Source organism: Ambystoma mexicanum, chromosome 9, assembly GCF_040938575.1.
Source record: "Ambystoma mexicanum isolate Mex_15411 chromosome 9, UKY_AmexF1_1, whole genome shotgun sequence".
In the NCBI taxonomy this organism is placed as follows: Eukaryota; Metazoa; Chordata; class Amphibia; order Caudata; family Ambystomatidae; genus Ambystoma; species Ambystoma mexicanum.
The window spans coordinates 321,319,404-321,346,736 of NC_090931.1; the positions used below are offsets into that span (position 1 = coordinate 321,319,404).

The following is a 27,333-nucleotide window of genomic DNA, read 5'->3' on the forward strand; positions in this document are numbered from 1 at the left end:
ATTTTTAGAGTATTACAATTTATCCCACAGGTTATTAAGTATCATCTAGACTGGAAATAAGTCACAATGCAATTGATGTGGTTATTTGCATATAGTCAGGATGCTTATGATTGATGGGAGTAAAGAAATAGGACAATGAGAGCAATTTTATAAAGGAAGAAGTTGATTTAACAGTGGATGAAATCTTGCTCGAAGAGCAGTTTTGTGATTATTATTAATTCCACACGGTAGGATAATAATTTTTAAAACCATTACAAAAAAACACACTGTTTGACATCGGGGAAGAGTAATCAACAGAGCCATATTTCTTAGGATTGTACCACTATAAATGTGGGAGAGCTGCATGGGAGGGTAACAAGTAAATCACATTATCTCTGGCAGGGCGAGTTACTGTAGCAGTGTTTGTTTACTGAAACAGCTAACAAAAAGGTCAAACTGAGTAATTAGCATAGCAAAAAGACTGCTGACAAGGTACTTTAACACATCTAATTAGCATTCATAAACTACTCAGACCTCAGCATTTAAAAACAGATCTGTTATCTTTTATAAAAGAACTGACACACTATCCATTTTATCCTACTCAATAAAAATGCCTCAACTGTTAGACGTTTCCAAGTTTTCCTCTGACTTCTGGGTCTATGGTAACTGCTGTTCATTCCTTCCCCAGGCATGGGTCCATGTCCGACTCCCCGATTTGGAAAGATTAGCATTTATGAGTTATGTTCCCTCCAGTTGAGGACCTCCCCCAACACTTTGCTGCTGTTTAAACACCATAGTCTGAATTTGCCAGTAAAGCACAGCCTTCAGCTGCACTACACTGGGCTTTCGCTCACTTTGTTATGGGGAAACTGACATGCCCTTAAAGACAGTCAGTAGTGGGAGACTGTGTTTCCCTTAGTCCTTTCCAATGGTGCAACTTTTCTGCAACATGTTACAAGTGCACAATGTACCTTACAGGACAGTGCACTTAGGTCTTCCTTTTGTTTTCAGAGGCCCTAGACTCCCTCAAAGGATTTTTTAGGAGAAGTGCAGATGTGCCTTGGACAGGGCTGGTGGCAGCTTATATTTTCGCATATTTTTAACCCTTTCATGGCATGCAAACCGCGTGTACCGCAGTATGAACAGGAAGGTGGCCTGGCTCCAAAATGGCCATGCCACAAGGTTCTTTGTCCTGCCCTTACATCTTGCCCCTTTGTCTTCCCCAGGTCGAGTCAACACAAGTCCGTCCTTATTTGGGCATGCATTCTCCAGCGAAACGCCACGCTTTCTCCTATTTCCAATACACATCCTGGGTGCCAGAGAGTCTGGTGTGCTGTGAATGACTGGGACCACCGTAGTCCGCGATTGGGCCACGCATGGTGTGCCTCTATGTGAGCAGATCTCCCATTGGGTCCTCTTTGTTTTGGCGCAAAGGAGATTCTGGATAAGAGAAGGCCCCAAACATCCACACCAGGTCGATCTCTTGAGTTCTCAATGAACCTAGGATAGGATCCAAGTATCCTGAAACTAAGAAGCTGAGCCGAGGAACCGCTGGTGACCCGCTAGAAGGTTTGGCACCCTGAGCCAGCTGTTGTCCCGCTGGACACCTCTGCATCTGATCGAACTAAAAGGTCTGCAAAGATGTTTCGACCCACTGGAACAGTGGGACCAACTATTCTCGCCACCTTCATCAAACCCTGCAAGTAAGCCTTCTCAGAAGTGTCCCTGGGCCAACAAGTGCGCTGATGAGCTTGCGCAGGACATTTGCCTTAACACCGCCGCCGTTTCGTGGAAACCCTTGAAACTTGGTACATTTCAAGCTCTGTGTTCACAGCACTCTCACATACACTTGGCATTCCCAGGTCTGGAATAAAGAGAGAGCAGCCGAACAGGAGAACACACAGTTACCGTGTCGCCCAGCCGTGGTGACGAACTTGGCAGGTTCCTTGCTGCTGTGCCCTGAAGCCTGCTACAGTGAAACTGGCCTGATCCATTCACCAGGAGCGGAGAAATCACCACTGTCCTGCCAGGAAATCATTGCTGTAACTTCGCAGCTGAAAGCCGCACAATAGCAGAATTTGAACCTGCAACCAAAGTGGACTTGACTGCCGTAGTTTGGTCCGGAGTGCGCCGGGGGTCGGTGAGTACCTGCAACCCTTACTGGTGGCCCCTAGTGCATACATCAACGTTTACGCACGAGTGTCCCCTAAGGGTCACTCGCCTTTCTACAGGTAGCCTGTGCTACCACCCCATTCCCAACTCCTGGAAACTGTTCTGCCCTCTTGGGGAGACCCTCCACGAATAGTGGGAACTTATTCTACATTGTGTCACCCACTTTCCTGAGCTGCTACAGCCCCTGCAAGAGACCCTGTTGTCGCCCTTCTGCACTATCGCCTGCACCAGCAATTGAAATTACAGACTGCCTCTCATTTAGGGTTAATTTAATCAAGAACTGCCTAAAGACCGTTTGCACTTACCGTTGCCTTCCCTTTTAGGTTGTGGACCCATTCTGTGCTTATAACCCTTTAGACCACTTTGTATTGTATGGGATACATTATTCACCTTAATCGTATTTCTGATGCTAGTATCTGCTTAGCTTCACATGCTGTGCATAGGCCGACATCTAGTGGACGCTGCAGAGTATTACAGTTGTTGTTTTCGAAACTCAAAAAGGGACGTTGACAGGGCATGCCAGTAATACTATCCCTAGTGTGATGTCCACTGTACCCATGATCCCTCACGCGTCGAGGTACCTCAGATTGTTATTCTTCTGACATGAGGTAGCATGAGGTGTAGCGCGAGTACAGTTGTATCCAAGAAGATACGTATCAGACAAGCTCATAAGCATCCATGCGCCTTCTCTCCGAGTAGAGGAAGGGTGGGACGCATGTGAATCTAAGCAGATACAAGCATCAGAAATACGATTACGGTGAGTAAGGTATCTCTTCTGAGGCTTATGGAATCTGCTTAGATCACATGCTGTGCATAGATTAGCGAGCAGCAGAAGGAGGAGGTGGGATTTGAGAAGGTTCATCAGCGAATAAGTGTCTTAGAACCACTTGTCCCACTTGTGTATCTGTCTTGGAATGAGTGTCAATGCAGTAGTGCTGAGTGAAAGTATGTATTATGTATTAAGCTCCATGTAGCTGCTTTGCAAATACTGTCTAAGGGGACATTTGCAATGAAAGCCAGAGTGGCTCCAGTACCTCTTGTGGAGTGGGCCCTTGGTGTAAAAGGCAGTGTTTTATCTGATAGGGAATAGCACAGTTGGATACATCTGACTATCCACCTAGAGATGGCATTCTTAGAGATGCGGTCACCTTCTCTGCCTGGCGCTATGGAAACAAACAGTTGATCTGTCTTTCTTAAGGGTCTGGTCTTCTCTACGTAGTAGAGGACTGCTCTCCTCACATCTAATGTGTGGAGTTTTACCTCAGCAGAGCTTTTGGGCTCCTGGAAGAAAGCCAGTAGTTCAATAGACTGGTTTACATTAAATTTGGAGATTAATTTAGGTGAGAACCTAGGGTGAGTATGAAAAACCAGCTTGTCCTTATGTATAGTAAAGAAAGGATCCTGCACTGACAATGCTTGGATTTCACTAACCCTTCTTATGGAAGCGATAGCTACTAAGAAGGCTGTTTTATAAATCAGGTGTTTGAGACTAGACTTGTGCATAGGCTTGAATGGGGGGTCCCATGAGCTTAGCGAGTACCACATTGAGGTCCCAACCTGGCCGTGGGTTAGAAATTGGAGGGTGGAGTCTCTTTACCCCTTCCATAAATGCCTTGATGACTGGTACCTTCCACCATGAGACCTTATTATAGGAAGTGGTGTAGGCTGACAAGGCCGCAAGGTGGACTTTTAGGGAGTTGAACACTAACCTTGCATCTAGCAAGTGGAGCATATAGGTTAGAATGTTAGAAGGAGTACAATCTATGAGGTTGATCTGCTTCGTCTGGCACCAAATTCCTAATCTTTTCCATTTGTCAAAATAACAGTCACTAGGTGTTTGGTTTTCTTGATTCTTTCAAGATATCCATGCATCTTTGCGATAGATTGAGATGCCCGAATGCTATGACTTTGGGAGCCATGCTTCCAAGTTTATTGAGTGTGGTTGTGGGTGCACTGTTAGTCCCTCGTGCTGGGTGTGTAGGTTGTACTGGCACAGGAGCTTGATAGGATCGCACATCGCCAGTTTTTGCAGATTTGGATACCACGGTTGTCTTGTCCACGTACGAACAACTAGGATAAGTGTCATCGGTTCCTTGTGTAACTTGTTCACCACTTTCCTCATGAGAGGAGTTGGGGGAAAAGCGTAAGCAAATTTCCCTGACCAGCTCATCCATAGGGCGTTCCCCTTGGAGCCTGGCTGGGGGAACCTGGACGCGAAGTCTGGGCCATTGACGATTTTCACTTGTGGTGAATAAGTCTATAGTTGGGGAAACCCCATTGCGAGAAGAGGTGTTCTAGGACTCCTTCGTGTAGACGCCACTCATGTTCCTCTGGTAGGGGATCTCTGCTCAATGAGTCTGCTAGAGCGTTGTGTTCCCCTGGAACATGTTGTGATGGCAGGATCATCTTCCGTTTGAGTGCCCATTTCCAGATTCTCTGTGCAAGTCTGGACAGATTTGGAGAACGTGTACTCCCCTGTTTGTTGACATCAAACATTGCTGTAGTGCTGTCTGTTAGGACCTGCACCGGTAGGTTTGTTAAATGAGGTTCGAATGCCTGAAGGGCTTTGAATACTGCCAGAAGTACCAGCACATTGATGTGGTTCTGAGCTGCAGTGTGAGACCACAGACCCTGAGCTGTGTGGTGAAGGTAGTGAGCACCCCACCCTGCCAGTGAGGCGTCCGTTGTGACCACTGCCTGTACACCTCTGGCTAATAGAAAGGTTTCCCTTTCGTTAGGTTTTCTCTTATCCACCAGCGAAGATTTTGTACAAGTGCTGGCGAAACTATCACTATATCGTCTCACTGACCGCTTGCTTGAGACCACTGTTTTGCCAACCACTCCTGTATGGGACGCATGCGCAGGCGCGCATGAGGAACCAGGTAAATGCAAGATGCCATCATGCCTATTAAACACATTGCTTTGCGCACCCTTATCTGGCGGCCGCCCTGATAATGTGGAATTTGCACCAACACATTTTTTACTCTTTCCTCTGAAGGAAAGACCAATCCTTCCTCTTAAGACAGCTCCTAGGAACTGTTTTGAAGTGCTTTGCACTAGGCTTGATTTTTTTTTATCGTTGATCGAGAAGCCCAATTGAAAGAGGAGGTTGATTGTTGTCTGGATATTTTGTCTGCAAATCAGAGGTGATTCCCCTGTTATGAGCCAGTCGTCCAGGTAAGCGTACCCTGGGATTGCTCCCCTGCGCAGGTGCGCTGCCACTACCGCCACTCCCTTTGTGAATACCCTTGAAGCAAGGCTATTCCAAAGGGCAGCACTTTGAATTGGTAGTGCTTGTTCGCTATCTTGAAACGCAAGAATATTCTGTGCACTGGGAAAATTGAAATATGAAAATAGGCATCTTTCATGTCCAGTGTTGTCATGTAATACCCCCTTTTTAGTAGCGGGATTACCTCTTGTAGCGTAGTCATGCGGAACCTTTGTGACTTCACATATTTGTTTGCAGGGCATAAATCTAATACAGGGCGCATTGTTAGATCTTTCTTTGGCACAAGGAAGTAAGTTGAATAAATATCTCTGTGTACCTGGTTGGCTGGGACCACTTCTATGGCGTCCTTTAATAGAACTGTAGTTATCTCTTCTAGAAGGATCCGCTGATGTTCTTCTGAGTGGATTTTCTGTCGTGGGGGGTGGTCATGAGGACGTTGAAGTAGTTCTATACAGTAGCCCCCTGCTACCGTGGACAGCACCCATCTGTCCGCAGTGATACCCTCCCATGCATGGGTGAAGTTGGAAATGCATCCTCCTACTGGAGATGCATGGGAGGGTACCTGGAGTGGAATGTCACTTGCTATGAGGTGGGGTGCCACCTCAAGCAGGGCCTCTGCCCCGACCACAACCTCTGTGTTGTCCTCTGGGATAGCCTTGGAAGGCTTGTCCTTGATTATTCCCCCAGGAGGAGCCTTGCCCTTGATTGTAGCCGGATCCTCTTTGTGAATTTTGGCCCCGAAAACGGCGAAAATGACTGTTACCTCTCTGACCAGTAGGCTTGTTTGTGAGCTGACCTAAACATTTTAGAATGTCATACTCGTCCTTTGCTGTTTTTAGTGCGTCTTCCACGGCCTTACCGAAGAGCACGTTAGGTTCCACTGGCATATTTATTAGAGTGGGTTGTGTTTCTGGCCTAAAGCCTGACCGACGGAGCCATGCATGCCTCTTTTTAACAGTCCCCTCTACAATGACTCTTCCGTCATTGTCCGCTGCATCGAAATTTGATATAAGGAGACAGGTAGATACAGCCCTTCCATCTGCTGCCACCCGAGCTAGTTTTGATTTGCGTGCCTCCGGGGCGGATGAAAGTAACGCAGAAATGTCTTCCCACTTATGCCAATTATAACTAGCCAAAAGGGTTCAGTCGTTGGCTATCCTGGTTTGATAGGCCACAGAGGAGGCAACCTTTCTGCCCATGGCATATATCTTTTTGCTTTCCTTATCCGGTGGAGCCTCGGAGGAAGCAAGGGGTATGCCTGCTGTTTTTCTAGTTGTGGTAACAACCAATGAGTCTGGTCTTAATTGGCATTTAATATATAAAGGGTCTGATGGTGCTGGCCTGAATAATTTTTCCACAGGCGGGTTAACGGCCCGTGTGAGATTGGGTGCTTCTAAGGATGGCTGTATCCCACGTTGCACCGATTTAAGTAGTGTGATAAACTGGCCTACTGTCCTTTTGTCCCCCAGTATTTGTTCTGCGAAGTCTCTATCCCCCTGTACCTCCTGTGTGTCAATTTGGAAGTGTTCCGCCGCTTTGGCTAATACTTCATTGAGGAGGGGTTAATTATCAACAGGGGAATCGACAACTGGAGTGTCTTGATGAAGAGGGGAATCTATGGAGTACATGTTAGCCTCCTGGTATGCCTCTGGGTCCTAGTCATCCCCATAATAAGGTTAATCTGTATCCTCTTCATTAAGTTGACGGTCAGATGCCTCCACAAAGGAGAGATCTTCTTGGTCTTCTTGTTCTAATTCAGGGTCATATAAATCTGTAACCGTACCTTGTAAGGGGACATTAGAGCAAGACCTCTTAGAAGGGGGTTGAGTGGGTAAGGCAGAGGCGTGAGAGCCAGAAGGGGCTGAGGTGGGAGGAGTGGAGTGGAAACTCTGAAAGTAATGTTTTTTTTTTTTTTTTAAAAATTGGCCATGAAGGTCATTCTTCGCATTACCCTATCAATATCTTGGGAAGATCATTCCTTTGAACTTGGGATCACAATAGATTGACTAAGTCCTCACCAGTGGGAGGTATAATTGTAGGTCTAGAGTCCTTAGGTTTTTCTATGGCCTTGGATAATATTCCCTTCTGTGGCGTCTTCTCCCTACGAGTGCTCTTGTCCCTATGAGGGGTTTTAGAGGACTTCTTGTGATGTTTTTCCTCACCATGGGGCCCAGAGAAGTGTTTCACAGACTTCTTGGGGCCTGCCGCTTTATCCGACGTCGAGCGTCGAATTTTGGGTGTGGGAGCCAAGGCTTCATCCGTGGACGATTGACCTTCAGAAGGAGTTTTTTGAGCGACACCCTTGCCGTTTTTCGACGGTTGAACCCTGTCGTGTGGCGATCTTGATCGAGATTGCCCAGAGGACCGGGACTCCGTGGACCTTTCTCGGGGTGTCGAACGTTGTCGAGTGTTCGACTCCTTTGTCAAATCTCGACTGGGGCTTATGTGCTTGGTGGTGTGCGCTTTTGTAGCGCTGCCACCGCCGGGTATAGTCCCCACATCATGGCCGCCAGCCTGTCCTACGGGGTCAGGGTCTGCACTCGAGTATCTGAAGCTACTCCGTTGCCTTTGCCGTCCGATAGTGCAGCGTTGCTGCCATCGCTAAAGGTTCCCCTCTACCTCCATGGCCTCGAGTTGCCTGGCATAGTGGTCCCAGCGTTTTGTGGAGCAGTCCTTTAACGTCTTAGGCTTGAAGAGCCTGCACGCTCGACAAGACGTTTCGACATGGTCTCTTGGGAGACACAAATTACAAACTAAGTGTTTGTCCATCCACAGGGATTTTCGGTTACACATAGGGCAAAATTGAAATGGTGTATTTTCCATAATTATGGGTTATGGAGATGGCAGCTTGGCGAACAAAGTATAGGAAGGGGAGAATATGCATTCTAAAATGGCCTCCCCCCTCTCTCCCTACTGTCTGGGCCGAGGCCTGGGGCGGCCTTCCAAGGCCGAACGGTCCATTGCAGTGGTCTCCGAAGGGCAGTTTTCTTTCTTCACCGGCGTGGTGTTTCGGCAGTCGATGAAAGGATAGAAAGAAATACTATCGTAATTGTGAAAAGTTAATGGCTTATTTCCCGAAAGGAACTCCGCTATACGCGTCCGTCTAGCATAGCGGAAAAAACAATCTGAAGGACCTCGACGCGTGAGGGATCATGGGTACAGTGGACGTCACACTAGGGATAGTATTAATAGCACGCCCTGTCGACGTCCCTTTTCGAGTTTCGAAAACAACAGTAATACTGCACCGATTCCACTAGATGTCAGCCTATGCACAGCATGTGATCTAAGCAGATTCCACAAGCCTCAGAAATATGTTACAGTAGTGTCGTACTGGTTTGATGCATTACTGTTGAATAATTACTTTGTGTTGAAGTTCAAAGGCCTTGAATAAATGTACATGCATTTTTAATATCTATACACCTGACTGGACGCGATTTGTTGTGTCCTTTACTCTGTGTGATCATTGATGTCTTTCAGTCCCCCTCACTCCTCCTGAGACCTAGTCTTGACCGCCTCCAATGCTACCTTGCTTGATCTGGCTTGTCCAGAAGGTTACCCTGTTCCAAGAAACTAGGCTGGCCTTCTGAACCTCTGCACAACAACAATCAGAGAATCTGGTTTTGTGGGGGGAGGGGTGTGGGGGGGATTATATCCTAGACATTTACATACAGCAACAGTTACATCACACAACAACACTTTCTAGGAGCATATTCAAATGCAATTTGGAAACCCAAGTTAAATCTTTACAATCAATGTGTACCCTGTAGACTTCCCTAGGCAGAACAACACCCTGTCCCTGGTGGGAGTCGCTGTCCCTAAGAAGGGGGAGGTGCAACGCCTATCTTCTGAACCTCTGCCCACCAGGTCAGAGTTCAGAAATCCATTTTAACATCCCCCACAAGTCGCATAGCAACTTTTGTGCCAGAGTTGCAATATTCTCCCCAGCACCTGAAAATTAATCTAAATCTTGAACAACATTAATAATTAACTACATTCTTTACAAAGTCCTGGGTGTGCGCACTAGATTACTAAAGTTCCCCTACAAGATGGTGCCCACAATCACTACAGTAGGAGTTTGCTTCTATGTGATGAAGAGACAATGGCCATCTACCCACGGGCTGGTCCTAGGTCCACACCTGTGACAAAATTACTACTGCTCTGCAGGAGTAGGGACGAGTGGTGAAAACAACTCCTACTCAACCGCAAACTACTAATAAAACAGCAGTGAACCCCCAATCAAAAAGGTGAAACAGGCACAGCGTGACAGGTATGACTCCTTTGGCTCTCATTGTAATGCAGGCCAGGGGCAGGCTATACTCTTTAGGGCACGCTAAACGTATATATGTCTCAGGAGGATAGCTCAGCGGTAATGTGCTCCCCTTGGAAGCAAGATGACACAGAGCCACAGAGGTTCGATCCCAGGGTCTGCTCTTGAAACCTCTGGGTATTAAGAGCGTTATAAATAACCTATCATATCATATACTATTTTGCTATATATTACTATTTTATATGTGTGCAGGCTTTACTCCTCAGGAGGGATGAAAGCTAGTACAGAAGCAAATCAAACAATAATACTGTGGTACCAAAATAAAATAATGTCCAATCAAAAATAGGGTACTGTAATTAAACTAGGAAATACACAAAACAAATACCAATTAAAATACTAATAAACCAAACATATAAGGGAAAAACCTGAGAATGCAGACTTTGGAATAAATGGGGCACTCTGGGTTTGAAGACAGGGGTGCACAGGCAATGATTTAATCAGCAATTGTTCAAGATATTGAAGATTCTTTTTTAAAAAAGTAGAGTGTGGGGTCTTACAAGTTACTAGGCTCTTTAAGCTGGGCCAGGAGGACAGAATGAGCTCAAATACCTCTTGGTACTTGTGTGTTGGGGTTCAACAGCATCAAGATAGGCTTCTAGGTGCTTTAAATGGATTCAGTTTGCAACAAGATCGATCATGTCAGTGATTCCCACTGGACCATGAGCCAAGATAGTTTAGTCGGCTCAAAAAAGTGCAGTCATGTTGCAGTGATTGGCTTGAATTGGGTGAAGAAACCACGTTGTGATGGTTCATGTAGGCTCAAGGAGCTCCAACGGCGCAATGCTGTTCTTCTACAAAAAATAACCTCCAAAACGCTGGAGCACAGGCAGGCGATGGGTCGTGGTACCAGCTCAACAGCAGATCCATACAGTGTCAAGTTTTCAAGGTAGATCTTGGTGCTTGCAGCGGCTCAACAAAACATCTTGAAGTAGTCAAGCCAGCTCGGAAAATGGTTTGAAGCTGGAAAATAGCGTCCATTGCTGGTGCCTGACTTCTGGGAGCCCTGTCTAGGGTCTTCACAGACCAGGCAAGTTCTTACTTCTGTGTCTCCCAACAGTAATGTTTGAAGAGAGCACTTGCAGGGTTTTGTCGCCTCCAGTGAGCACGTCCTGGTTATCAATGGTCACAGTTGCAGTATGTCTTGTCTAGGCAGAAGTCCCCCCAAATGTTCCTTTGGGACAGTTAAGTGGAAGAGCTCGTCTTCCTGGAAGATTTGTCTTAACCCTTATGGAAGAAGACTTTGAAGTAAACCTATACTCCCAAAAGAGTTCTAGTGCAATCCCTACATCTTTCAGAGTCCAAAGACAAATCAACAAAGGATGGGATCTGCCCCCTTATATAGTCAAAAGGCATAGACTGGTTCCCTTTTAGCTTTCTGTAACAGGTCTAATACTGACCACTGTTTCATCATCTTTTTTGCCTGGTGATGTCTGTCATACCAAGAATGCTTTGTCTGCAGGAAATGGGAACTGGAAGTTTGGAGCCGTAAGAAAGTCCAAGATGGTGGGACCCTTTTGTACAATGAAGCTCTGTCCTGGCGTACTCTTCACTGTGCCCCATGCCATGGTCTGCATACATCAAAACATCTCCAGTAGTCAGCACCCTGGTGTGTAAGCTACTCACCAAGGGAGAGGTCCAATGCCTCATAGAATGTGTCAATTCTTTGCAGGGAGATCAAGGAGAGGGCTTCCTGGGTGGGAACCACATGCTTGCTTTGGGTAGACCCAGCCACAACACCAAATACACACACAGTCTGTCATTAATGTGTCACTGCCCACCAAGTTAAAAATCAAATTACATCAATTGCTTGGGGCTATATAATTATTTACTCCCAGTAGCAAGCATGTCAAAACTAGACATGGTTTATATTTAGTTATTAATCAAACTGCCACCAGACAGATTAAGGTAAAAGTAATCCCTTATCTGTTGAAACTTTGCTTTCCAGCAGGCTGTTTTCACAAATGCACATGTGACCTTTGAACCTGCCATGTTGCCACACCAAGGCAGCTGCTGGGAGATGTGTGCAGATAGTCACAGCAGAGGTACATGTACCAACTACACTTTTTAGCATGACATTATGAGAGGAAACTTAATTAGCAGAGCTTGCTGTGAGGGGGCAGAAATGAGAGGCAGACACAAAGTGGTAATGCTCTCAACATCAGACGTCTTTGTTAAAAGAAAAGGGTTGGATAAAGGCCTCTCTGTCCCTATCCTAAAGAGAGTTTCCCTACCTATGAATGGATTACTAAAGATCAGTCTGTGTCTTGTTGTCAAAATTAAGTAAAATGTCCTTTTACCCAAAATATATCTGACCCCCACACTAGAAATGAAACAAATAAGAAGTGTAAGGTAAATTGTCTCTGGTGTAGATTTAGCCAAAAAGTGTTCAAATGCAAAACAAACAGATATATTCAACAAAATGATTTCCTCCAAGGATACATCCTTGGATCCAAAGGATGGTTCCCTTCCTCTGGATTATTCTCAGAAAGGATGGTGAAAGTGTTTTTCAAATAATGTTCTCTTAAGAATAGTAAGAATATTTCATGTGGGATGGCTAAGGCGTCTTTTCCAAACAATGTTCTCTTTTGTACAACAAACAATCTAAGGATGACAAAAATGTCTCTTCCACACAATATCCTTCTTTGCATGGCGTAAGTGTCTCTTTTGTATGTGTACCAACTTCTCAATGACAACTTCCTGGTATACTCCCCTTCCAGGTATCTATTCACAATGTCCTTTTCTTTCATATGCTTCACAAGGATAACCTGGTGTATTCCCCTGCCAGGAATCCCCCTTTGGATTTTATAGATGCCCTGGTATACTCTCCTGCCAGGCATCTCTGGCTCAGTGCCTGAAGTACTTTACCAGGACTTCTTCCAATCTTTCAGAATAGCACAGTTATATTCCTGCACTGTCTATACTTTATTGGCTTTAGATATTGCTTGTTCCACTTTTCTCCATGTTGGCATATTGGCATTTCATATATGGAGTCTTGTTCCCGTTAACTACTTCACCAATGTTCATTTGCTTGTGGCAATATTTGCAATATGGCAATATTTGTTCCACCGTTCCCCATATTTGCATCTCTGATATAGAGACTTGAAAACATTCTGGGTTTTAACTTCTTCATTAACAATTATCTGCTTGTAATAATCTTTGCTCAGACTTTCCCCGTCTCGACATTTCATGCATGAGGATATTTGTGCAAATTCAGTTTGCTTTATTTGGGCGGTATTCAAAATGAACTTTCAATTGTTTCTGTGCCTGTCGGTACACACCGGGGTTCCCATTATCACTGCGCCAACTCACCAGTGTTTTCCAACCCGTGGCACACGGCTGCGGCAAAGTCCTTACTCAGGAATGGCATTGCAGACCCTGTTTCAGCTTCCCACCGGCTCTGTGTTCATTTGCCGGTGAAGCTTTACGGTAGGACTGCTCTCTGGACAGTGTCGCCGCTGCTGCCGGTTCTGAAGTGGCTCTTCCCTGGTGCCTGCCCCACTTCCCTGGGGCTTCTGCCACTCAGTTAAGGAAGGCTGACAAGCGGCAGCTTGAAAGGCTCTGCCGTCTGCTGCACAGTGCATCTGACTTCACTTGCAGTTCCGCTTCCTGCATCACCCGCTCTGCTCTCCGACTTGAAAGTGCATTTTTTCAATGTCCCTCGCAGATGATCTACACGAATATAGCCTGCATCATCTGCAGCACATCCCTCTAAAGGGTAATGCCCGACCAGACAGTGGTGCGCTTCCCCAAGACCACTGTGAGCACCCCAGACTCCTGATGGGCTTCCTCAGGAAGAGGGATCCCCCCCAAGTACTCAGCCAGGCCCTGAAGGTGGTCATGAAAGGCCTTAACGGATGCCGAGGGCTTGTCGTCCTGGGGGCGTCAACCTCGTCCCCGTACTTTCTTTTTATCACAGGCTGAGGGGAATCCAGGCCCTGGGACACAGGTGCTGCAGGAGTCCTCTCTAGGTCCGGACCCGGAGACAAGTCCAGTGGCTGTTGAGGGGGAGGAGATGGTGGTACAGGAGGAGGTGGGGGGGCTCAGTACGACTGGTAAGGCCTGGACTGGAGAAGGGACTGGGAGCGCAGGAGAAACAGCGAGAGGAGAGGGCCGAGGCAGCACCACCTGCGGGAGGACCTCTTTCACAATGCCCTTTAGGACCGCCTTCATTTGAGGGGAACGCATGAGGAAGAGGAAGCGTTCGAAGAAGCGGTCCGCATAAGCCACCTGGTCGCTAGGGGCACTGCCCTCCGAGGCGCTGGTCCTCCGCTCCTGATTGAAGCACTGAGGCGCCTAGCCGTAGGGCTGTGATGGGTAGATGGGTATCCCCCTGAGGAAACCAGAATCCTGCACCACAGGATCCACTGCCACTTCAAGAGGGAAGGGGGCTGAGTCGTCCTGCGAAGCCCACTCGATGAGCGAATTGACTGGCAGGCCCTGAGCCGAAGCCAAAATGGACGCCCGCCTGGCAGGCTCTGACACGTGCTGCTCCGCCAATTTGAATCCTAGCGCCACACCTTGGGCGGCAGGGCGTGGAGGCCCTGAGCTAGGAGACGCCTCAGTCACAGGAGGTTACAGCTTGGCCCGAAGCAGAGGCGTCGACCTCAGAGATCCCTCTGGTAGGCGCTGAGCCCTCAGCCGAATGGCAGATAGTCAAAATGCCCTGGACAACGGCCTCAGAGCGAGCTCTGGTAGGCTGGAAGCCCTAGGTACCTGCACCAGTAGCCGTGCTGTATCTAGCAGATAAACTACTCTGAGGTAGCACTCGACGATCCCTTACCCCTCTGGGTAGAAGAAGAGGACGAGCCTGATCGTCCTTCTGAGGACAGCCTGGTAGGGTCCTTTGACCCCTCAGATTGGGAGCCGGTAGCCCGGAAGGCCTAATTTCTGCCCATGTACTGCCCGGAAGAAGCCCTGTGCCCTGGGCCTCTCGACTTGGGAGCCGATAGCTGTAGAGGCCTCGGGCCTGCCGGAACCTAAATGTGAGAAATCCAGATCCGTGGGAACCTCGGGGAAAGAGTCTCTGTGTTTTGTAGCAAGCATCAATTTTCCTATTTACATGCTGCCCGGAATGAAGTTTTTCCCAGGCCTTGCAGGCTTCAGCAAGCACATCCTTTTGAAGGAAAAAGCCAGTACGCTCCTGTGTCATAAGAGTTAAGGCTCCTGAAAGAGCTCCTTCTTTTGGAGCCAGAGCCTCGGGTATTGGAATACCCAACAACGCTATCATATCCACGACCCGGTCATGAAAAGCTCTGACAGAATGGGACGGGTCTTCGCTTTCCTGGTCCGCTTGGTCCTCATCAGTTTTGGCGGGAACAGAAAACTGATCCACAGCAAGTGGTACCTCAGACACCATGGGCATAGTCTGTGCAACTGGCATCTTAAGCAATGGTGAAAGTGGAGGAAGATGTGGCAGTGTAGGAGGGAGGCCCCCCTGGAAGAGGAGGGGGCGGCACTACTACCGAAACCTGCTATTGGGTAGGAGGAGCAGGATGCGATTCGAGAGGCTTAGGATACATTTCTTTGAATAGATCCTTAAAGTATGCCTTCATCGGGTCAGAGTGCATAGGGGCCTGGAATTTGCCAAAAAACGCATCCTCAGAGGAAGGCCTAGGCACAGGAGTGGGTAGAGGACTCTGAAGGTGCATACCCCAGGATTGCAAAGAGGCCGATTGCCAGGATGGCCCTCCACCAACGGGATCGATGTAAACCAAAGGTGCGAGACTGTATGTGGCAGCGGAAAACAAGCACGCCAATCCATTGGCGGGCGGAACAGATTCCTTTTGCCCACATTGTGTGTAAAAGGCTGCTCAGCCTCCAAAACAGGCCTCTCGGTACCAGCCGTTCAGAATACTGGTGTGAGAGAGGTTGTCAAAATTGCCGCCTCAGACCACGTGGGTTAGGCCGGCATTTTGTTAATGCCTGAAGTGAACTGCGTCACAGGTGTCAGTGAAGCCATTGTCACCACAGGGGCATCAAGGGACTTTTTATCTGTTTTAGCCCTCTGCAGAGCCAGTGCTAGTAGATCTAGAGCGCTTTTGAGACCATTTAGATTCTGCTGAAGAATTAGCCCTCAGTGAGGGAACCTCGACAGGGCCGGTACTTGAAGACTTAAAGCGTTGCCGTCCTCCTTTGCCCCCTCAGCAGGATCGGTGCGACCACTGGATTGTTTGTTGGAAGGCTTAGGGTCACCCCCGTAGCCAGAGCCCTCGGAGGGGACCCCTCGATCTTGCTGGTTTTAATTATAGCCCCTAGTCGTAGATCCTCGGGGGTAACCCTGGTGCCTTCAGTCGCTGTACAGAAAATCTCAAGACTAGTCTTGGTACGTTTAGTTTCAGACTTGGAAACCTCAGGAATTACCCTGGTGAAAACAGCCCCATAAATGCTGGGCCTAACTTTAGCCCCCAAATGGGTAATCTTGGATGAAGATCTGATCCTGACAGCCCCCTTACAGGGGACCTCGGAGCAACCTCCAGAGTCCAGGTTAAATCCCTTTTTGGCCACCTCAGGGAGTGCCCTGGTACTAGAGCCACTTGGGCCCCTCCCAGAACACCCCAGAAAGAAGTCCCCTGGCCGCTGTGCCCTAAAAAGGAAGGAATTTACCGGACGCTCCCTTTTTTCTTCGATGAACTGCTGTTTAGTTTAGTTTATTACTTGTAAAGCGCACCAAATCCTGAGGTATCTGGGCGCTAACGTCAGTGTAAATGCGGAGGAGGAATCTGTTGGAACACCTCCTCCCACCTCACAAGCCAACATCAGAGTGCACGGACAGAGAGGGAGTCGCAGTAGAAGCAAGAGTCCCACCCGTGTTCCGGGGCCAAGCAGTCCAGACAGAGAATGAAGATCCACCCTCATGAAACTATGTTCGCACGAAGAACAGGACACGAATCTCAGATGCTACGGCATAGATGGAAGAAAAAAGACTGGAACCAGAGCAGGAATATGAAGGACAAGGGCACAAAAAAGAAAAAACTCCCTAAAATGCAAGTGCGTCTGACCCCAACCGCGTGGAGAAAAGAACTGAAGGGTGATGCGCAGTGCGGAGCTCAGGAAGGCGGGACTACGGTCACATGCAGTGGCCCGTAAAATAATAAAAGAACAAAAAGTTATTTTTGATGCTTCAAATGTGCTGCGGGAGTATGGTGTATCCAATCAACAGCCCAAAGGAGGAAGGTGGTGGCGTAAAACGGAGCCAAAGGAGAGACCCTTCCATTGCCGAAACCTCCAAAGAGCCAAGCGTGTCGAAAGAGAAACACGGTACAAACCAGAGAATCATCCAGACTAACCACAGAGAAGAGAAAGAGAACGCTGACCCGGTGACGCAGAACCCCTTCAATACAGGGACATGAGAGAGCGAGATACCCGGGGAGCGAGGCGCAAAGAGGGAAGATCCCTTGGGGATCCTGCATCCTAGTCCCAGTGATTGGCAAAACTATATCAAGTGTGAAGATCACTCGGAGAACCCTGCATACTCGTCCCAGTAATTTGTCAAAAGTATATAAAGAGTGAATATCGCACTTGAGGACCCTGCATCCTCACCTCGGTGATTAGCAAAAGGGCATAAAGAGCGAAGATCATCCAGGGAGCAGATATACTCATCCCAGTGAGTGGCCAAAGTGTACTAACCACTTAGGAATACGTGATATGTACTATTGTGAATGGCAAGACTGTCAAAGGAATAAGAATCTAAGAGAGACTTTATTCTGAGAAGAAGAAAAGCATTTGGCGAAATAGGGGGAATAAATACAAAAAGGTCTGGGAAAAACCATTGAAAGAATTGAAGGAGCTATTTCAAGGAATAGCGAAAAATATTCGAACATATCCTATAGAAGAGGCATGTGTGGAAAAGCATCCCCCAGGCAAAGGGAGTCATTCTCCTGGCCTTTTGTTTTGTATTAATAGTGGTAGTGTCTGTCTAACAGAGGATTGACTATTAAGTTTGGACTTCACCCCTGACCACGAGCATCCTAGTTTAGTTTTGTTAGGTAGGGAATCCTATAGATTAGGGCTAGGGAGGCATTTTCATTATTATTTAAATAAAAACAAGTTGAACAGGGCACATTATTGTTCATCTCCTCCTCCTGAACTACCACAATACCCAAACCACTCTGCTAGTCTTCAAAATGTGCTGGCCAGGTTTCCAGGCTAAACCAGTTTTAGTGTTGATAAAATAAATACACTTTAATAATAGTGAGGCCTGTTTGACCAGCTGTCCCTTTTGCCTGAGGGCCAAGGTGCAGAGTTGAGGAGCACAGTACTTGTTTATTTACAATAGATATAAAGGTAAGCCCACTCTAGCCACAGTATATCTGCTTCCATTATGCATCCTCAATTTCTGTCTTCATTTCACCTCCATATGCAATATGGGACAGATGGTCTTGGGTCATTTCAAATGAATACATTACGGGATTTTGACCCCCCACTATGATGTTAATGTTTTACTTAGTTCATTATTGTTAACCATTCTTACTATGGGAGTGTTTGAAATGCTCTTGCCCAAAATCTCATTTCTGATGCTCTACTTGAACTATTTTTATAGTTTGTCAATTAGTTGGTTACGCTGCATAAAAATCATTGTCAATAAAAACATACCATACAGAAAGTACGTAAAACCGGTCATGTCCATTCGGTATTGAAAGGCAGCATAGAGGAATTGGTTGAGGACGAACAAAATCACCAGTAAAATTAATTTTAAAATGTTCAAGGGTTGATCCCTCCTATAGGACCAATGCTGTAGGGGCTGTAAAAGTGCTTTTTTCAGATGCACTTCACATAAGATTTTTTAGTTCTGTCCCCTCTGGTCAACAAATGCTTTTTCACATGGTGTTTATTTTGGGTAATCGATCCACGGAAAACAGCATTTCACAGTGATCAGTGGGGTCCATATACACAGACTTCACCAGCAAATGGTCACTTTCTTTGATGGTTCACTACACAAACAATTTTCTGAAGTATAAACACACACTTTGCCTAAAGAATAGTAGTTGTCATTCAAGTCTGCCATTCTATTCTTTTATTTTTAAATATTCCATAGCACACCTGAAACAATACAGGACTAATTTGGCTGTGGATAAGGTCTTGCTAGCTGCTGCTCATTTACCTGCTGTCAACACGGTCACCAGCACTGCATTCCAAGTGGGGGCAGGTGTCCTTAAGCGGCTTCAACCGTCTCACAAACAATTTCGTAAAATGAGAATTTGCTTGAATCTCTAGAAGGTATCTATGCCTCATTTGAGAAACTGCTTAGTGTAAGGAGTCGTGCTCTTGTAATATACACATTAGCAGTAATGGCATTTGATTTCAAAATGATTGTCTTTATAAAAGTGTAGACCCAGAAATCATCTAGGGCACTTTACCATTACTTGCCTTTCCCGAAGAAGCTGTAGCTGAAACCGATTGGCGAGCTTCATCAGCTCTGTCAAGAAAACATCATCTTCTCTCAGGTCCAACTCATCTGTGTAAGTCCAACGCAGCAATGACATGGTCACCTCAGGGTTGGCATCTGGAAAAAATGACAATATGCAGATTTTTAACAATCAAAAACAGAGAATAATGGAAACGAGTTCACTGGTGTGTTTAAGAATTAGTGTCACTCCAAATAAACGTTATTGACAAAATCAAATATTTGAAATTCTTCAAAAGCAATCGTGGTCAGTACATGGCGAAAGAAATTAATGTTTAAACAAACTGTAAAGAGCTCCTTTTTCATTTCTATTTGTATTCAGTACATCACACACAGCAAAATACAATCAAAGAAAACATCAAAAGACCATTTACAAGAAGCAAATATTTTTTTCTTTCTCATTTCGGGAGAGGAGAAATTTACTATGAAGTCCCCTTCCTGATTCTTGGCACCAGCAAGGTGGTGACTCATTCCAATGGAAGTTGGGCCAAGGGGTGGTATCTTAAGGATCCCCTGGTCATCCTACCTTGGTCCCCGTAACATTTCATGAGACAAATCGCAGTCCTGCAGCACAGGCCAGTTTTGGGCAGCTAGTTATTCCACAACCCACCAGCCAAATAGGGCAGGCAAGCCCTAAAAGCTTTGACCATGCACACACCTCTTGTGAGCACCCAGAGGGCAAGACTAAGTCAGCCTGAAGCTTCCCTAGAGCACATCAAAATCTCTAACAGAGAAAAAGTCGGCTTTCACGTTTAGGGAAATTGCCTCTCTTCACCAAACTATGGTAGCAACTTTTTTGATACTGTTGCACCTTCACTGGTTACATGAATAGATTTACATTAATAGATGAATTCTATAATGTTTGCAGGATCCACAGTGACCTACTTTGTTCTGGGGATACCTTGTTGCTAGTTTGTGATTTAGTGGCCACTAGAGTTCAGCACGGGAGGGAAAGATGCAGAAGCATTTTTCTTGGCAAGAGATTCTCACAACAATATTCATATTTTTTCACATGCTCAGTAAAAACGTGTTTGAAAAGTTTACCCATGTGTGTTTCCAGCCTCTAGACCACATGCTGGAAACATCAAATAGCTCAGCACAGCACAGGCATCACTAGGAAGGATCAGGGGAGAAAGATTTAAAACCAAGATAGGAGTCAGGGAAGGTATTGGCTTGGTCCAGCCCTCTGACTCTAAAGCAAGCTTAGGTGCACTCAGTAATAACCACCAATCCCATTCCTCAACAACTGAAGCCCTAGACACAAACTCCCACTAGAAGTCCCACTCAGATGGAGGATGGAACAGATTATAAAAGTACCCATACCCAGTTGCTCATGTTGGTTTTTAGGAATGGGAGGTTTGCATTTGGAGACGATTGGAGACTATAGGAACATGACAGAAGTAGAGGCTGGTGAAACGAAGTAGAGCGAAAACATTGCAGCAGTTGAGCAAAGGCGGAGTTGTTGAGAGGGAAGATGGTCAAGGATTAGGCGGTGACTTCAGGAGGTAAGAGGACAGCTAGAGGTGGTAGACAAGTAGAAGGTGGCCAGAGCAATGAGTGAGATGATCATCTTCTGCTAGGTCTGTTAATTACCTACAGACAGATGGCCCAAGATGATGTTGATTTCATTCCCTTTAACTTCCTCTTTGGCCATCCAGTCAGTGGCCCCTTGGCTGTGGTGAAGGAAGATTAGGAAACCACCACGCCTTCTCCTGCCTTAAATGTGGTGGACTATGTACTAGACCTTCGGACAATGATTGCACTGGTATGGGCAGTCAGATAGTCGGTCAGATAACAGTCTACTGACGCAGGTTTGAATCCCGGCAGGGCCAACTCCGCCTTTCATCCTTCCAATGTTGATAAAATGAGTACCATGCGGTGGGTAATTATACCAACTGTTATTACAGTGCTTTGATGAGCTAGTGCTATGTACAAAACTGATATTGTTATTATTATCAATATTATTATTAGAAGACCTAAGGTTGATTTCTTTCTTCTAGACGAGAAGTATTTGTCATGAGCCTATGAAGAATAGAGCTTTACAGTACAAATGGACTGGTCCTTAAAAAGTTGTTTCCAAACTTTGTGACATACATTGTTAGTGAATTTGGAAAATCGCAAGCAGGCTCCAAGAATCTTCCCCATAAATTGACTAAAGGCATTCATTCCCAGGATTGAAACGGGAGTCCTATTCTTGGTCTCAGACGGAGAGGAAGTGGAAAATGAACATTATCAGTTCTGCTCCAGAGCAGCCCTTCTAATGTCTCTGTGGAAGGGATATCACTCCACCATTGGCCCCACAGAAATTGTTGGGAGGACAAAGGCTTGGTTTTGAAATGTTTCTTCCTTTTCTCAGTCTTCCCAAGAATCACACCCTGGAATCAAAAGGACATTGACGAAAGTGTGCCTGTGAAACGCATGGCCTATGGGATGTCAGATAAAGTAATGGCCTACATCAGGGTCGAGGTGAACAAGAGTTTGGATCTTCGTGTGACGGAGCCCTTTAATAGTCCTTGGTCCATCTAAGTAATTCTGGTACTGTAAAGGAGAAGTCAAGTACCCCCACCAAAAGCTCTGCCCCATGTTGCCTATATGTTGGGAACCGGAAATTGCGACACGTGCAGTGCAGATACCAGTGAGGATGCCTGTACTGCAAAGAATCCTTGAAACAAGGTATCCATTAAGAAAACCATATATGCATTCACAAAGATATGATGGCCTTCTGGACAAAGTCCCGGAAGAAGTGTGAAAATGAGTGAGAAAGAAGACTGGTGACGTCACATGAAGCAGAGCTGACGCACCCAGAAAAGATGCACAAGGCAAATGAACATAAACATTCTATAAGATCTGAAGAGGAGGTGTTAAAGATGAACAACATTTCGGGCTCGAGATGAAGATGCTCATGCTACAGAAATGCTGAAGAAAATGTGAAATCAGTTTACACTTGTACAGATGCAGTAACGTAAGAAGACAAAGTGATCTTAAGGCTGGCTATGTAGTGAATAGTTTGCGGCGATGCGCCAACGTATATACACAGGAATGTGCAGAATCTGGATGTTCTACGATGCACTTTATCAAGGCTTGAAACACTGTGATAAGAAAGGGTTTCAGTGTGGCACAGTTGGAAGATAGCTGATGGCGAAGGAGACATTCAAGCAAGGCTTAGCTGGCCCACCACCAAGAAGTCGAGGCCACCATGAGCCTGGTTGTCCATCCAGTAGTTACATGAATGTGAGAAAGAAAATACCTTCTGTTTGAGGTGGAATGGAAAAACACTGAAGGCGTCAAGAGTTCATTATTTAATAGTATTAAATGGAGCAAAGAGCTTGAGAACGAGGTCTCCAGTCACATGATCAGATCAAAAATAGACATTGGGTCTGGGGGCGCTGTTGAGCTGCCAAGCAAGATGGCCGCTTGACAGAGGAGCTCCTGCCATACAGAATCCTTATTTGCAATAAATCCGGTTATGCCTTTGAACTTGAGGTCCTGCTGATATCAGTTGTCTGAACGTGGATTGGTGAGCCTGTTGTCCAAATCCTGGCCAGAACCGGTGTCTGTGCACTGGGTGCCGAGACCTTGCGAATCCTACGCAATTGAGGGCGGATGAGTGTGGAGACGACGCAGTATTCTTCCCGTGCTGAGCTGGGCTCTTGCTGCAACTGACGGTGAACACTGTCCACAGCACCTACACAATATATGGATATTTATGCTTGGTGACGGAGTGATTAGCCCGACATTCCGTTTCGTGCAGTACCTGGATTACTCTTCACCGCGTACTGTGCCCTTGACTTGTGTGGGCGGCGTGGAGCCTGAAGATCACCGCTGCACTGGGGTGCTTCCTGGTCGCTCGGCCGACCCTATGCACTGCGGTGCCCAGCTGGCGGACTGTGCGGAGTTAGCATCCCCCGTGGCTCTGAGTGCACTACCTGAGCCCTACTGGGGTCGGCACTTGTCTGGCCGTGCTGCCGCCGCGGACTTGGTCTGTTTTGGACCGGCCTGCCCACGCGCGTAACACCGGGTATGCGTGGTGCTTGCCCAGCTGACAAGCCTGCTGCTGCGGCCCGTGGCCGATTGCTGTGGACTACTACACTAGACCCGACGGCCTCTCTGTGGGCAACGGCATATGTGGAGATCTCCGTGCCTATTGAACAAACGAGGATTGTCCACGGTAGTGGAGCATTAATCTAACAGAACTCCGGCGTGCCTTTGCAGTAAGTGTGGATCTGGGTAGGGGCTGAAGAGTGGCCCTGTGTGTACACTGGGATTCTTGGCTTGTGGACTATGACACTGTGAGCATGCAATAACTATTGTAGTGTGAATTTAACGGCGCTGGGGGCGTTGATTACACTAGCTGCTTTCCCTGATCTTTCGTCGCTGGCGCGTTGCTGGTTTCTCTGCCACCGTTCAAACCTTCCCCACGTAGTGGATCCTTGGTCACCTAGCTTGGGCCGATGCTGTGCCACTCCATTGCTGTGAATTGGGCAAGCAGCTATGCTGTAGTTGAGCCACCTTCCGCTTGGCCCCTCTGCAGATTCCTGCAAGCGGCTTGCTCTGGACTCCTCCGCTGGCCATTGCCTGGGCTGCCCCTGGCTGGCGGGTCCATCGCCCTTTCTTCACTTTCACCATCCTGAGCCCTGCCCTTGCTGGTTCGCGGTCCATATTGCAGCCGTGCACCTCCTGTCGCTGCCCTGTGGTCCTACTGGGAATGTATTGACTGGCTTGTTGACACCCTGCCGGGCCCAGTATTCTCCTACCCCCGGCTGTAGTTTGCGCCTGGGCTGTGGCTGTGCCTGGGCAGCTTGCAGCGGCACCTCCATCGTCACCCTTGCCTTCCTGGCTTGGTAACCTTGATCCTGAATCATGACCAAGGGTGCTACATCCAAAAAGAAGGGCCCCATGGACACCTATACCAGCACCCCAGCTAAATCCCCTGTCCCTGTGGCTGACACTCCGGCGGACGAACAATCACTTCCCCCTACGACATCGAGGGAGGACCACCTGCTTGCAACTGTACAGAAGAACAAGTTACTCTCTTACCTGGTAACGTTCTTTCGATGGGATGGTCCGACGACTTATTCCATATCGCTGACAGTAATCACCACAGCTGTCATAGATATGGAATACGTCAGAGGACCCAATCCCCTCGAAGAACAAGTTACTCTCTTACCTGGTAACGTTCTTTCGATGGGATGGTCCGACGACATATTCCATATCTATGACAGCTGTGGTGATTACTGTCAGCGATATGGAATACGTCGGAGGACCCAATCCCCTCGAATGGTTTTCTTGCGATAAATATCAAGTTGGATGATATAGTGTCCACCATAAGCTCACTAAAGTCAAAATGGAAAAAGAAGGGGCTTGCATCACTGAGGTTGAATCCAGGGTTAGGGAAACAGAAGATCAGATTGCAAACCATGTCGTGATATTGCACATCTCCAACAGGAATTTAGCAAAGTTCGGAATAAATGCGACAACCTTGAATCGCGGTCACTCCGCAATAACATTAGGATTGTCGGAATCCTGGATTCGGCTTGCAAGGGCCCGATGGAGCAATTTACGGAAAACCTGCTAAGACCCTGTTTGGCCCATCCAGGTTCTCAAAACATTTCCTAGTGGAAAGGGCGCCGCGGGTCCTTGCCCCGGTTCCTAAAGTGGGCGCCCCCCCTGTACAACCGTGGCAAGACTACTCAATTACCGCGACAGAGACCTGATTCTACGGCTGGCACGGGAGCACGGCGCACTGCGCTTTGAATCCTCTGAAATCCATATTTACCCAGACTTTGCAACGGCAGTGCTCTATCGGCGTAAGTCATTTGATCCTGTCAAACTGCTGTGGCTGAGACAAGGGCAGTATGCTCTACTATATCCAGTCAAACTCTGCTTTCAGTACGGGGGCAGGGCTAATTTCTTTGAGGTTCCGGGAGATGCTATGGCATATATAGAAGGCAACATTCCTATCCCGCTACCACAAAGAGACCACGACGCCCGGGGTGGCTCCCCGTCTCATGATGGTGCCCCTAACATAATGAACAATGATTGACGGTACCAGGCTATGCTGACTTATCTGTGTTCTTAACAAAAGGCTTAACCTTATCTGGCGCTGGGGCTGTTATTTGTTTGTTGGCCGCTATTAGGGCTCCCAGGCGGTCTCGCAGTGCACCCCATGGAGTTTATTGTTTTTTTTCTGACTGGGAATGCATTGTCAATTTGGGGGAGATGATGAGGGTGGTGGGACATAGTGGGGTTGTATTTCTTTATAAAGTCTTGCGACTAGTTTGTCCAGGAGGTATTGCAATGCCAGGCTGTTCAGACTTTGTTTCGAGACTGTTCCCTCAAAAGTTTAAGTTAAGTGAAGACCTCTTCAATAGTAATAATTGCGTCTTGTTCCTGCTAAATGGTTTGCAAATACAGTGTTTAACTCATACTGACTAAGAGTGGAATGAATGCTAATCTTACTTTTTTGTCTTGGAATGTGCGCAGCCTCAACCATCCCATTAAAGCCCGCAAAGTGACAGCATATATAAACAGATGCTCCCACAAAATAGTAATGCTACAGGAGATGCATACGCTGGGGCCCACTAATGAATTGTTCGCTAAACCCTGGGGTACTCAGCGATATTATACCAGCTATTCTTCTCAATCACGTGGGGTGCTCACTCTTATACACTGCTCCATACAATTTCAGGAATTTAAAAGCAGCATTGACCCGCTGGGGAGATATGTAATAGTATGGGGCTCCTTGCTTGCTGTTAGAGTAGTGCTTGTCAACACATATGGCCCTAATGTCGATGACCCCCATTACTTCGCCTGGATACTTGATCTACTTGCTGATGGCCCACATGTACACATTATATGGGGGGGGGGGTGATTTTAACCTTTTTCTATTTTATTTTTATTGGTTTTTGACAAAACAAAACATAACCATCACACCCAACATTTTCAGTTACAATTTCTTTTAGCGCACATTTGCATGTTATTTGTTAATGCCTTCCCCCCCTGCCCCCATTTTAACTCGAGCTTTCGCCTCACTCTCCGGGCTTCCCTTCTCTTGGGGTTAATCCCCTCCGCTGCTCTCGGGCGTGCCGCCTTCACTGGAGTCGGCCCGGGAGGGTCCTGACAGTGTGGCCACCATTTGTCTCCATGCTATCAGAGGTCCTAATTCATCACCCCCCCCCCCCCTGTTAGCTGTCTCATACCATGCTACTGTCTCGGCGTCTGCCCATTTCAAGAGATCATTCCACCATACCTCTAATCTGGGTCTGCCGGCTGCTTTCCGGCTCATGGCTATTCTCCTTTTGGCCAAAATGTAGGCCAGGTCCTTGAGTTTGCATACGTGTTTCAGGTTGCGTGGTCTAGTGAATCCCCCCATCATGCACGCCCACACCGAGGTGATTTTAACCTTATACTTGATTGTGCCCTGGATCGCTCTAGGGACACGCAGAGGGAGCTCACTGCAGCGGGCCGATGTTGACAAACGTGATGTCCCATTTAGGACTCAATGACCCATGGCGCAGTCGTAACCCAACCAAACGAGAGTACTCTTCTACTCCACAGTGCACGATGCACATTCTAGAATTGACCTGTGACTCATACCTGCCTCGCTTGTGCCGAGGATGCAGGATTCCGCAATTTATTCACAAACTTTGTCAGACCATTCCCCCATCACATTGTCAATTGAGTGGTTTTCCCTAGCAACTCCTCGCCCTCTCTGGTGCATGCCCCGAGGTGCTTATCGGACTTGGTGTTTCATGAAAGACTGCACACTGAGTCGGCAGACTTTTCTCATAGGAATATAGAATCGGTTTCCCAGACGAGTACGATATGGGAGGGCTTCAAGGTGTGGATCAGAGGAGAGATCATCTCCAATGCATCTGGGATGCTACGAGAGACAAGAAAGAAGCTCACAGAGGTTAAGGCTGGACTAAAAAGTCAAGAGGGCGAATATGCGCACACACGCGTGATAGGGCACTACGGGGCTGTATTAAAGGGAATCTCTTGAGGTTCCAAGAGCTGGCGAACCAGGAGGTCTGGCTACTGTACCACCCTATCCAGGCCAGAAGGTATCATCTGGCACGGGGGGTCCGTGGGGAACCAAGTACACTGCACATTAAAGAGTTTCTCATCGGGCGATATTCTTAATTCCCCTGGGGCAGTGAATACAGAACGCTCTAGTAAAACTCGGACGATGTTCCCCCGGGGAGCTAGAGCACTAGCTTGACT

The 27,333-nt window shown here is 47.1% G+C and overlaps 1 protein-coding gene across 4 annotated transcripts in view; it reads right to left on the minus strand.

The window, feature by feature from the left end:
• The window catches only part of ANKFY1 (ankyrin repeat and FYVE domain containing 1), a 912,707-nt gene that overhangs the window by 555,821 nt on the left and 329,553 nt on the right, over positions 1 to 27,333 (minus strand). For 3 of the 4 annotated variants that reach the window (XM_069614723.1, XM_069614722.1, XM_069614721.1), the window contains exon 4: positions 19,074 to 19,209. In XM_069614723.1, coding sequence (XP_069470824.1) covers positions 19,074 to 19,209 — 136 coding nt within the window. Of the gene's footprint in view, positions 1 to 19,063; positions 19,210 to 27,333 lie in introns of those variants that run through there. The other variant, XM_069614724.1, reaches the window with a different exon arrangement.